The 13,454-nt window shown below is 45.4% G+C and overlaps 1 protein-coding gene across 7 annotated transcripts in view; it reads left to right on the top strand.

The window, feature by feature from the left end:
* Positions 1-13,454, top strand: part of gdpd1 (glycerophosphodiester phosphodiesterase domain containing 1) — a 41,132-nt gene that overhangs the window by 18,185 nt on the left and 9,493 nt on the right. The window contains exons 1-5 of one of the 7 annotated variants that reach the window (XM_046294948.1): positions 7,471-7,664; positions 8,888-8,924; positions 10,324-10,481; positions 10,649-10,691; positions 13,226-13,361. In XM_046294948.1, coding sequence (XP_046150904.1) covers positions 10,346-10,481; positions 10,649-10,691; positions 13,226-13,361 — 315 coding nt within the window. In that variant the 5' untranslated portion in view covers positions 7,471-7,664; positions 8,888-8,924; positions 10,324-10,345. Of the gene's footprint in view, positions 1-7,470; positions 7,665-7,753; positions 7,779-8,887; positions 8,925-9,011; positions 9,439-10,323; positions 10,482-10,648; positions 10,692-13,225; positions 13,362-13,454 lie in introns of those variants that run through there. The other 6 variants (XM_046294949.1, XM_046294946.1, XM_046294945.1 and 3 more) reach the window with 6 other exon arrangements.

Here is a 13,454-nt window from a genome sequence, read left to right on the forward strand (position 1 = left end):
TCAAGGCAAAGGGTTGCTACTTTGAAGAATCTTAAATATAAAATATATTTAGATTTGTTTTACACTATTTGGTTACCACACCATATTTGTTACAATGTAGAAATATAGTTTTTAAAAAACTTTAAAAGCTTGAATGAGTAGGTGTGTACAAACTTTTGACTGGTACTGTATATAAATCATCAGAATAGGAAAACAGCCAACAACTCTTTCAAATGTCCCTCCTCTAAGACCTGTGAAATAATGTTTTTAATGTAGTGACACTCATACGCATTTTTCTTTGGAAGGAAAGCCTCCGTTTCAAAGAAAGTGTTGGGTCTTTCTTTAATGTGCTCCTTGATTTCATCCAAGGTTTTTACATCGTCCTCTGTCAGTCTCTCCTTATTGCAGCTGTTGATGAATGATGGAGAGGGCCTTGAAAAACTGTGTTAGGGTGCATGAAACCTTTTAGAGAAAGAGAGCGAAGGTGTGTGTGTGAGCGCGTGCATGCGTGTGCACTAGCTTACTTCTTCACTAGCTGAGACATGTCCTTCAGCCGTCTCCGCTGGCGGGCGATAGAGCAAGAGCTCTGCAGCTAGCTGGTGGCTCTCCTGGTAACGAAATGTTAAATGTTATCATATCAATATACAAGACACTGACAATGTATAGCCCATTAAAATCTATTTGAATGATTCTTCCTTTTTGACAAAGCACTGTGATTACTGTATGTACAGTGCATTTGGAAAGTATTCAGACCCCGTCATTTAAAAAAAATGGTATTATGTTACAGCCTTATTCTAAAATGGATCAAATAAAACAAATTATCTACACACTCAATACTCCACAATGACAAAGTAAAAATCAGGTTTCAGAAAATGTAGCTAATTTATTAAATTAAAAATATATATATATCTTATTGACATAAATTTACATTACATTACATTTACATTTAAGTCATTTAGCAGACGCTCTTATCCAGAGCGACTTACAAATTGGTGCATTCACCTTATGACATCCAGTGGAACAGTCACTTTACAATAGTGCATCTAAATCTTAAAGGGGGGGGGTGAGAAGGATTACTTATCCTATCCTAGGTATTCCTTAAAGAGGTGGGGTTTCAGGTGTCTCCGGAAGGTGGTGATTGACTCCGCTGTCCTGGCGTCGTGAGGGAGTTTGTTCCACCATTGGGGGGCCAGAGCAGCGAACAGTTTAGACTGGGCTGAGCGGGAACTGTACTTCCTCAGTGGTAGGGAGGCGAGCAGGCCAGAGGTGGATGAACGCAGTGGCCTTGTTTGGGTGTAGGGCCTGATCAGAGCCTGGAGGTACTGAGGTGCCATTCCCCTCACAGCTCCGTAGGCAAGCACCATGGTCTTGTAGCGGATGCGAGCTTCAACTGGAAGCCAGTGGAGAGAGCGGAGGAGCGGGGTGACGTGAGAGAACTTGGGAAGGTTGAACACCAGATGGGCTGCGGCGTTCTGGATGAGTTGTAGGGGTTTAATGGCACAGGCAGGGAGCCCAGCCAACAGCGAGTTGCAGTAATCCAGACGGGAGATGACAAGTGCCTGGATTAGGACCTGCGCCGCTTCCTGTGTGAGGCAGGGTCGTACTCTGCGGATGTTGTAGAGCATGAACCTACAGGAACGGGCCACCGCCTTGATGTTAGTTGAGAACGACAGGGTGTTGTCCAGGATCACGCCAAGGTTCTTAGCGCTCTGGGAGGAGGACACAATGGAGTTGTCAACCGTGATGGCGAGATCATGGAACGGGCAGTCCTTCCCCGGGAGGAAGAGCAGCTCCGTCTTGCCGAGGTTCAGCTTGAGGTGGTGATCCGTCATCCACACTGATATGTCTGCTAGACATGCAGAGATGCGATTCGCCACCTGGTCATCAGAAGGGGGAAAGGAGAAGATTAATTGTGTGTCGTCTGCATAGCAATGATAGGAGAGACCATGTGAGGTTATGACAGAGCCAAGTGACTTGGTGTATAGCGAGAATAGGAGAGGGCCTAGAACAGAGCCCTGGGGGACACCAGTGGTGAGAGCGCGTGGTGAGGAGACAGATTATCGCCACGCCACCTGGTAGGAGCGACCTGTCAGGTAGGACGCAATCCATGCGTGGGCCGCGCCGGAGATGCCCATCTCGGAGAGGGTGGAGAGGAGGATCTGATGGTTCACAGTATCGAAGGCAGCCGATAGGTCTAGAAGGATGAGAGCAGAGGAGAGAGAGTTAGCTTTAGCGGTGCGGAGCGCCTCAGTGATACAGAGAAGAGCAGTCTCAGTTGAATGACTAGTCTTGAAACCTGACTGATTTGGATCAAGAAGGTCATTCAGAGAGAGATAGCGGGAGAGCTGGCCAAGGACGGCACGTTCAAGAGTTTTGGAGAGAAAAGAAAGAAGGGATACTGGTCTGTAGTTGACATCGGAGGGATCGAGTGTAGGTTTTTTCAGAAGGGGTTCAACTCTCGCTCTCTTGAAGACGGAAGGGACGTAGCCAACGGTCAGGGATGAGTTGATGAGCGAGGTGAGGTAAGGGAGAAGGTCTCCGGAAATGGTCTGGAGAAGAGATGAGGGGATAGGGTCAAGCGGGCAGGTTGTTGGGCGGCCGGCCGTCACAAGACGCGAGATTTAATCTGGAGAGAGAGGGGAGAAAGAGGTCAGAGCACAGGGTAGGGCAGTGTGAGCAGAACCAGCGGTGTCGTTTGACTTAGCAAACGAGGATCGGATGTCGTCGACCTTCTTTTCAAAATGGTTGACGAAGTCATCTGCAGAGAGGGAGGAGGAGGGGGGGAGGGGGGAGGATTCAGGAGGGAGGAGAAGGTGGCAAAGAGCTTCCTAGGGTTAGAGGCAGAAGCTTGGAATTTAGAGTGGTAGAAAGTGGCTTTAGCAGCAGAGACAGAAGAGGAAAATGTAGAGAGGAGGGAGCGAAAGGATGCCAGGTCCGCAGGGAGGCGAGTTTTCCTCCATTTCCGCTCGGCTGCCCGGAGCCCTGTTCTGTGAGCTCGCAATGAGTCGTCGAGCCACGGAGCGGGAGGGGAGGACCGAGCCAGCCTGGAGGATAGGGGGCATAGAGAGTCAAAGGATGCAGAAAGGGAGGAGAGGAGGGTTGAGGAGGCAGAATCAGGAGATAGGTTGGAGAAGGTTTGAGCAGAGGGAAGAGATGATAGGATGGAAGAGGAGAGAGTAGCGGGGGAGAGAGAGCGAAGGTTGGGACGGCGCGATACCATCCGAGTAGAGGCAGTGTGGGAAGTGTTGGATGAGAGCGAGAGGGAAAAGGATACAAGGTAGTGGTCGGAGACTTGGAGGGGAGTTGCAATGAGGTTAGTGGAAGAACAGCATCTAGTAAAGATGAGGTCGATCGTATTGCCTGCCTTGTGAGTAGGGGGGAAGGTGAGAGGGTAAGGTCAAAAGAGGAGATGAGTGGAAAGAAGGAGGCAGAGAGGAATGAGTCAAAGGTAGACGTGGGGAGGTTAAAGTTGCCCAGAACTGTGAGAAGTGAGCCGTCCTCAGGAAAGGAGCTTATCAAGGCATCAAGCTCATTGATGAACTCTCCGAGGGAACCTGGAGGGCGATAAATGATAAGGATGTTAAGCTTGAAAGGGTTGGTAACTGTGACAGCATGGAATTCAAAGGAGGCGATAGACAGATGGGTAAGGGGAGAAAGAGAGAATGACCCTTTGCTATGAGACTCAAAATTGATCTCCGGTGCATCCTGTTTCTATTGATCATCCTTCAGATGTTTCTACAACTTGATTGGAGTCCACCTTTGGTAAATTAAATTGATTGGACATAATTTGGAAAGGCACATACTTGTCTATATAAGGTCCCAGTGTTGACAGTGCATGTCAGAGCAAAAACCAAGCCACGAGGTCGACGGAATTGTCCATGCACAGATCTGGGGAAGGGTACCAAAACATTTCTGCAGCATTGAAGGTCCCCAAAAACACAGTGGCCTCCATGATTATTAAATGGAAGTAGTATGAAACCACCAAGACTCTTCCTGGCGCTGGCTTCCATGCCAAACTAAGTGTAGCTGATGTGAAATGGCTAGCTACTCGCGGTGGTGCGTGCTATTGGCTTTTCAATTGGTGACATCACTTGCTCTGAGACCTTGAAGTAGTGGTTCCCCTTGCTCTGCAAGGGCCGCAGCTTTTGTGGAGCGATGGGTAACGATGCTTCGAGGGTGACTGTTGATGTGTGCAGAGCGTCCCTGGTTCGCGCCCAGGTCGGGGCGAGGGGACGGACGTAAAGTCTATACTGTAAGCAAGCCAGGGAGAAGGGCCTTGGTCAGGGAGGTGACCAAGAACCCGATGGTCACGCTGACAGAGCACCAGAGTACCTCTGTGCTAATGGGAGAACCTTCCAGAAGGACAACCATCTCCGCAGCAATCTACCAATCAGGCCTTTACGGTAGAGTGGCCAGGCGGAAGGACTCGCAGACGTTCAGGAAACCAGATGCTCTGGTCTGATGAAACCAAGATTGAACTCTTTGGCCTAAATGCCAAGCATCACGTCTGGAGGAAACCTGGCAAAATCCCTACGATGAGGCATGGCGGTGGCAGCATCATGCTGTGGGGATGTTTTTCAGCAGCAGGGACTTGGAGACTAGTCAGGATCGAGGGAAAGATGAACAGGGCAAAGTACAGAGATATCCTTGATGAAAAACTGCTCCAGAGCAATCAGATTATTATTATTTGACCCTGCTGGTCATCTATGAACATTTGAACATCTTGGCCATGTTCTGTTATAATCTCCACCCGGCACAGCCAGAAGAGGACTGGCCACCCCTCATAGCCTGGTTTCTCTCTAGGTTAAGGCCTTTCTAGGGAGTTTTTCCTAGCCACTGTGCATCTACACCTGCATTGCTTGCTGTTTGGGGTTTTAGGCTGGGCTTCTGTACAGCACTTGGAGATATCAGCTGATGTAAGAAGGGCTTTATAAATACATTTAATGGGCTGTTTATGGCATGCAGTGAACTTTGACTTTGTTACAAATACGTGTGAGCTGACCAAGTAATTTGGTGTCACTAATGTGGAAAGGTGGAATAAACGAGTCAGGAGTAGGTTTTCTTGATTGAACACAGCTCTCTATTGAGGGATTTCTGTCAATACAAACACTCCAACACAATCAATGAGAATCTCCCAAGGAAAAACACACATCTTCTTCAGATGAAACGGGAACACATGATTATCTTTAAACTGTAACAAACAAAAAAAATCACAGGTTTGTCACCGTCTTAATGGTTGTTCGTGGATAGCTCCCCTCTATTGGTGGCCATTCTCCAGAGATAGTTTACCTTCTCCTCACCTTCCAAATGATACGTCCTCTCCTTTGGTGGAGTAACTACTCGTATTCTTTCTTTTTCTGTCTCTCTCTGCTGGTTCTCTCTGTAGGGGAAAGAGAATATATCATTAGTACCGTAAGCTGTGCATAATTGCCTCTGGTCACCTTGACTCACATGCCTGGTTGGGCTACTGTCTGTGAGCCCAGCCTACCTTCTGGTGGTCCTTCCACACATGCTTGATTGACATGGACATTGTTCTCTCTTGCAATGATCTGTTTATCACATCTAGCGCTTAATGGTTTCTGCGACTGCACTTAAAGAAACTTTCAAAGTTCTTTGATTTTCCGTATTGACCTTCATGTCTTAAAGTAATGATGGACTGTCGTTTCTCTTTTCTGGACTTCCTTGAGTGCCTTTTTTGGGTGAAAGAGTTTGAGGTGCCAAGGATCAAGGCTGTACAGCAGAGCTCCTATGTGGAGGCCGTGAAGAGAGTTAAAGGAGTAATAGGGCATATTGCCGAAGATGCACCGCAACCAGTTGTGTGTGTTTTATGTCGATCAAGTGATCTGGATGCACTCCTTGTGAAGAAGGTGGATTTTGTAGCATTCATAGCCACAGTTATTACTTGTAATGCACAAGTGTCCAAGAAGTCCAAGAAGCTGGACATCATTGTTTCCGTAGTCAAAAATGTTTTGGGGCTCCAAGACTTTACGGTAGACGCACTGCAAGGACTACTGTCACCAGAAAATGTCCTGCCCTCACAGGATTCTTCTAAGCCCGTGTAAGGAACTGATTAGAATTTTAACAGAAAGGCAAGTTGATTTAGCTTAGTTTAACTTTCTTTTTGATAGTTTGTACGATAGTTTGTATTTTTTTACCATGCTTTTATTTACTTTTTGGTATTATCTACCATCACAACAGGGAGCGTAATGCACATCCGATTGTTGTGAAAGTCATTATTCGTGAGAATAAGAATATTTCGGTGCGGCCAATCAGCGACATTGCAATAATGATCATGAGTATGTGGGCTACAAAGTATCCGCTGTGTTCAAAGGAGAACGACAGATGGATGGAGTGGCAGTAGAGATGGCGTCCCTCAAGGAGGCAAGAAAGAGATTGATGCGAAAAAGGGGAATATTTTCATAAGGAGTCGTTTAATTGGATTTCGGAGGAGGAAAGGAGGAAAAAAGAGAGGAAGAATAGGTTGAAGAGAATGAGGGAGGCAAAGGTTGAGTCTGAATCTGTTGAAGATGACGGAATAGAGAGGCAGTGTGTTGAAGATGTTTGGTGTCAAGTGTAACAGAGTGAGCCCTACGCCACCCCGAGTTCTGGAGGTGAAATGGAAGTGAATGAGGGTGAGTTAACTGAGGTGTGGTGAAGAGCTCAGAGCCTGAATCTGACATCAATGGACATGATAAAGAAGAATCTGGTCCAGTGGGAGTGACATTTTTGTGGTTTCAGGGTGGGTGGGAACGGAGTTGGGTGCAATTGAATCAGTGAAGGTAACCAATAGTGGACTTATGATATGTGTTTGTGTTTCTTCTGCCCAGAGGGAGCGGGTGCTCCGTGTCACGCAACTTGGGTCAAGATCTGTTTCATGCTTTGTGCTTAGGAATAGGGCACCATTTAATGAAGTGATTCATGGGGTAGTGTTAAGTGTGGAGGGGGAACAATTGAAGTTGAATATGCCTGGTGTTTGTGACGCCTGCCATTTGGTACGGTGCAGACCCGGTGGTGAGTGTGGTGAAACGGAATCATGGTCAGTCCTTTTTAGTTTTGAGTCTTTACCCGACAAAGTTATGTTAAAATATATCAGTTATCCTGTTAGAGCTTAGTGTGCCAAATCCACTGTAGTGTTTCAGGTGCAATGTTTATGGTCATGTCGCAGCAGCGTGTTGGAGGGAGATTCCAAGATGTGGGATGTGTGCAGGAAGGCATGGGACAGAAGATTAAGTAGAAGAAAGTATGAAGTTGTGTGTGTCAACTGGTTGAGTGGTGGTGTCCTGTCCTCCCTGGCCGTTGGCATGATGCAGGAGCAGATAGGGTCAAAGTAGTGGAATAGATGTATTTTTTATATACGGATTTTTTGTTTATTTCTTTCCTTTTCCCCCTTTGTATCACAAAGTATACTGATTTATATTATAGTCCAGTTGGGGGCGGTAATGCAACAATTGGATGTCAACCGCCATTAAATACCAAAGAAGAAGAATATTGCAAATGCAGCTAGACGGTGGACGGAAGAGCAAGCTTGTTTGAAATTGAAAAGCATCGTGGTAGCTTTTTATAAAGAAGACGTCAAGACGAAGCAGCTGCACTGTTGAGCGCTACATCCCGAGGGGTTCGTGCTGATTGTACGGAGATTGTGACAGTCGGTTAAATGGCGTCCCTTGAGAAGGCAAGAACAAGATGTATGTCAGGAGAAGTGCACTATTATCATAAGTAGACGTATACTTGGAATACGGAGGAGGAATGGAGAGTAAAAGGGAGGCAGAGGAGGTCTAAGAGAGAGAGGGAGGAAGAGGGTGAGCTTGAATCTGTAAAAAACAAAAGTGGAAAAAAGGGAAATCTGTTTTAAAGAAGAATGATAGAAAGTGTAAGCAGAGTGAGCTGAAGACGGGAGGAGAAATGGTAGGTTTGGTAAAGTTCTCGGGGCCGGAGGCTTGCACTGAGGTTCAGGATAAAGATGAGTGTGACAGTAGGAGTAAAGCTTTTGGGAAAGGTGGACCCTTGCCTTTTTTGCTGATTTCATTTGTGGTTTCAGTGTGGGTGAAAACCGAGTTTAGTGCTGGGGTATCGGTGAGGGTAATTAGGAGTGTTCTTGTGATGTTTGTTTCTGATGGTCAAAAAGAGAGGCGCTCCGCGTCAAATGAATCGTTTTGCTCTCAAGAAAAGTGCACCATTGAAAGGAGTGATTACTGGGGTAGCAGTAAAAGTTGACCAGATGAAGGGGAAGATTCCCGGTGTTTGTGATGCTTGTCGTTTGGTGCGATGCAGACAGGGTTGCGTAAGTGGTGAAACAGGAGTCATTGTCTGTTCTTTTGAGTTTTGATGTTGAGTCTTTGCGCAACAAAGTGATGTTAGGATATATAAGTTATCCTATATAAGCTTTTGTGCTAAATACATTATGTTCTTACAGGGGTCAAGCTTATGGGCATGTGGCAGCAATGTGTAGGAGGGAGATTCCTAGGTGTGAGAAGTGTGCAGAAAGGCACGAGACAAAGACATGTGTAGAACATTGGGGAAAGTAGGGGTATGTGTTAATTGTAGGGGTGCTCACGGGGCTGGGGATCAGACATATCCCGTGCGAGAGAGGCAGGTTGAAGTTTCCAGGGTTAGAGTAGTGCAGAAGTTGTCATGCAGAGGAAGACGAGTCAAGGGGTAGGGATCCTGAGAGGAGTGTGTGAGTAGTAGATCTGTACCAGTACAGAGGGATAAAACCAACAAGTGATATGTTTCCATAAGATTGGATTTTTAGCATTTATAGCAATGGTTATCAACTGTTCTGCAGGAATGGAACATAAGTACCAGAAAATTGAGGTTATGGTGGCAGCTGGAGAGGTATTTGGGTGTGCGAGACTTGACATCAGAAGAGTTACAGGGTGTGTTAAATGGTGGTGTCTCATCCTTTCAGGTTGTTGGACTTAGGTAGGACTACATGGATTTAAATGGTGAGTAGGGTGGTGTTTTTACTTTTTTATGTGTTAGTGTAGTGTTCGATGTAAAAAATAATAATAATAACTAGCCTTATTTACAATGACGGCCTACCCCGGCCAAACCCTAACCCAATTGTGTGCTGCCCTATGGGACTACCAATCACGGCCGGTTGTGATACAGCCTGGATTCGAACCAGGGTCTGTAGAGACTCCTCTAGCGCTGAGATGCAGTGCCCATAGACCGCTGCGCTACTCGGGAGCTTTGTTTACAGATTTTTTTTTTTTTCAAGAAAAGTACAAGGGAGTTGTACTCCAGTCGAGTAGGTGGCGGTAATGCCACATTTATTGTATGCCAACCTCCGTTAAACCACATCAAATAAGATTTACGCCATCTGTCGTTGAAGTAAAGATTGTTCTGTCTGCGGTTGCAGTTGTAATAGCGATCAGCAGACAGGACTTGCATAAACCTTGGCGTTTACCGGGCAGAAGTTTCCACATATCCAGAAGAAAAGTTAGTTTGTTGTCAAAGGTAAAATGCAATTTGTTGGCTCACACTACTGTAGCTAAACACATTCACTAACGTTTTAACCCATCTACACGGACGTTATCTGTCATTCAATTGCTAGCTATTTGTCATTATTGTATCTTCATGTACAACATGTACTGTACTGTGCCGTAAAGCTAGCTCATGATAATGACTCAGTTCTATTCAATGATGTATATAAATCGTTGGTTCCATTGCATTGCACAAAGGTAGCTTCTGTAGGGGGTGATTTTGTTTAAGAGCCCCGAAGCTCGGTCTGAACATTATTAACGCATCGCTTGTGGTATGGTTTTGGAAGCATTAGGACCTTTTTCATATCGACGAGAAATGCTTTTTGGAAGAAAAAAAAAGGTTAAATTGACACCTTTTTAATAGGGTTAGGGTTCCAACATCGCCATATTTCCTTGTTACGGAAACAGACGGAAGACCGAGTGAACTGACGTTACCTGTACTAATTAGTTAGCTATCTGAGTCTCCGAACACCTGTGTGTAAAACGGAAGATAGACGCCAACAACGTGTTGTCACTAGAAAAAAACTGTCGGCTGCAAATGTATTGAAACCGGTTAAAACATTCTACATTAAGTGTTTGTTTTGCATTTATTAAATTATTTTGATGTGATATGAAAGGAATTTGTTTCTAGAACTGTACCGCAATTGAGATTCGATTCCCGTTTAGATGGAGTATTTGGGTGCTTTGGCTTCCAAACAGAACATGTAAGGTCCTTTGACTAAGCAGTAACAGCCAACTTTAGTCCAATTTTGGGCTACTGTACAGCAGTATGAACGTGTACATTTTAAAGCTGAATCATGGTGACTTATCAGTCTTTGCTAGTATAGCTATGCTTGACCATACATGTTACCTTTCCCAGTTGAGCTAAAGGAGAATCAGAGATGTGTGCTGCTGTCTACGTGTTGTCTACGGTGATGGGGTATGTGCTCACCTCTGCCTTGTTATTGAAATGCCCAACACTGCTGCATCGGCGGAAGAGAGAGCCATTCCTGAGCAGACACATATCCCATCGTGGAGGTGAGTGTTGCTGGAATCTTGTTTCATCCATACATAACACATCCATGAAACTGGAACGACAAAAGGCAGTGTTGTACCTCAAGACATCTCGCTGACTTGGCTCACACCAACTTCGTTTCGGGCACCTCTAATTTATGAACTCCTTTCTGTCATGTCTGTATTTGCAGGGGCAGGTGAAAACCTGGAGAACACCATGGCAGCTTTCAAGCAGTGAGTCAAGTCCATATCCTCCCATTGACTCGTGCTGCATCATGTTATGTCATGTTTAACATAGCCTAATCATTTACATTTAAGTCATTTAGCAGACGCTCTTATCCAGAGCGACTTACAAATTGGTGCATTCACCTTATGACATCCAGTGGAACAGCCACTTTACAATAGTGCATCTAAATCTTTTAAGGGGGGGGTGAGAAGGATTACTTTATCCTATCCTAGGTATTCCTTAAAGAGGTGGGGTTTCAGGTGTCTCCGGAAGGTGGTGATTGACTCCGCTGTCCTGGCATCGTGAGGGAGTTTGTTCCACCATTGGGGGTCCAGAGTAGCGAACAGTTTTGACTGGGCTGAGCGGGAACTGTACTTCCTCAGTGGTAGGGAGGCGAGCAGGCCAGAGGTGGATGAACGCAGTGCCCTTGTTTGGGTGTAGGGCCTGATCAGAGCCTGGAGGTACTGAGGTGCCGTTCCCCTCACAGCTCCGTAGGCAAGCACCATGGTCTTGAAGCGGATGCGAGCTTCAACTGGAAGCCAGTGGAGAGAGCGGAGGAGCGGGGTGACGTGAGAGAACTTGGGAAGGTTGAACACCAGACGGGCTGCGGCGTTCTGGATGAGTTGTAGGGGTTTAATGGCACAGGCAGGGAGCCCAGCCATTTAGACAAGTATAATCCTCCTGTGTTGGCCTAAATATCCAGACTAACAGCAAGCAATGCCATAAGCAGATAACACATGGAACATAATTGATGGTGAACCTACACTCTCTATGGAGGAAGTAGGCAGATGGGACTGGATGTCCTTATGGGTAAAATATAATTCTGCTGAATGTATTATTCAGCTTGCCAAAATGACTCTTATCATCAAGTTTGTTTTATTGCTAGTAGAGGATGATTGTGTGTAATAGTAGTCTAGACTCAAAAGTATAAATCATGTCATGTCGGTGTGCTGGAGTGCTTTATCATGTACTGTGTGTGGCTGTTGCAACTGACAGATCAGACTATATTTTGCCATAATAACATGACACCAACAATGTTCAATTAGGAGCAGTAGCGGTTCATGGTTAAAGTCATTGAGAAAAATAATATGTTGGTAATTGCTATGTTTGCTCTATGACCTGTTAGTTAATATGCTATGCCTCCGATCACGGTCACAGTGCATTCGGAAAATATTCAGACCCCATGACCTTTTCCACATTTTGTTACGTTACAGCCTTATTCTAAAATGGATGAAATCCCCCCCCCCACCCCACCCCGCCTCAATCTACACACAATACCCCATAATGACAAAGCAAAAACAGGTTTAGACATTTTTGCAAATGTATAAAAAAAACTGAAATCACATTTTCATAAGTATTCAGACCCTTTACTCAGTACTTCGTTGACGCAACTTTGGCAGTGATTACAGCCTCAAGTCGTCTTAGGTATAATGCTACAAGCTTAGCACACTTGTATTTGTGTAGTTTCTCCCATTCTCTGCAGATCCTCAAGCTCTGTCAGGTTGGATAGGGAGTGTCGCTGCACAGCTATATTCAGGTCTCTCCTGAGATGTTCACGGTCGGGCTCTGGGTTTGAATACTTGTCTAAATAAGTTCAGTTTTTTATTTGTAATACATTTCCAAACGTTTCTTAACCTGTTTGCTTTGTCATTATTGGCTATTAATTGAGAATCAGTACTCTTATTTTTGTTTTCCTAGGTTACTTGGCTAAAATGTTGCTCGCTTGCCTAACTTCCTTCATGGGCAACGATGAGCAAGTTAGTAAACGTTAGCCTACTACGTCTAGCTACATATTGAACTTTCATCCTCTCAAGGGCCAGGTGCACAATGTATAAATTAATGGTTATATCAGAATCGCCATTTATAAACATTGGCCTGTATGTTGAATTAAGTAAAACCACAAGTCCAAATCCCTATCTCCATCCATGGCTAATTTGAGAAAGGGATGAGTTTAGCTAGCCACCGGAGGGCAAAGACATAAATGTAAAAATTCAAGTTTTCTATCAATGGCGTTTTGCTTTTGATGTGATTGGTGTGAATTCAAATCCAAACTGGCTTTCCTTGACACTTATTTTTGGTGCGTCAGGACCATTCACAAATTAGCTCAATGCTACGGGCGGCAACATAGATAGATAGGCTACACGTACAGAGGGGCAAAGTTTCGCTCGCTCGGTTGCCTTGTCCGGTGAGATACATTGAAGGAAAATTATGAAACAGAGACGAAATATGCATTATTACTTATTTTGGTAAATGCACACCACTTTGAAGTGTGGGTAACCGAGTTGAATTGGCTTGAAATGCCAACATCTGTGCCATCGACTTGCTAGCGTTGCGGTGGTGTAGTTGGCTATGGCATTGTCAAGAGGGTGGTCGTGTGTTTGCAAGACAGAGGACGCACAATAAATCCCAATAAGGAAGATGTACTGTTCAGCAAGCAGCGTTGATGTCCATTACGTGTGTGTACCCTGTAGATTTGTTGATGCTATCCTCAACCTACTGCTGGTGGGGTATATGTGTGATTGTCTCCTTTACATGTGTCCAGTGCAGTGGACCTTGGCACTGACATGCTGGAGCTGGACTGTCACATGACCAAGGACGAGCAGGTGGTCGTGTCACACGATGCCAACCTGGAGAGGTCGACTGGCATCAGTGCCTACATCTCTGACGTGGCCTACGCCGTGAGTATCGCAAGGTTGGCTTCTCAACAGCCATATAAAAAATATACGTACTTTACCTAAGCCTCATAGAGGCAAGTGGTCCGTAAGGCCTCC

This window comes from Oncorhynchus gorbuscha, linkage group LG13, assembly GCF_021184085.1.
Source record: "Oncorhynchus gorbuscha isolate QuinsamMale2020 ecotype Even-year linkage group LG13, OgorEven_v1.0, whole genome shotgun sequence".
In the NCBI taxonomy this organism is placed as follows: Eukaryota; Metazoa; Chordata; class Actinopteri; order Salmoniformes; family Salmonidae; genus Oncorhynchus; species Oncorhynchus gorbuscha.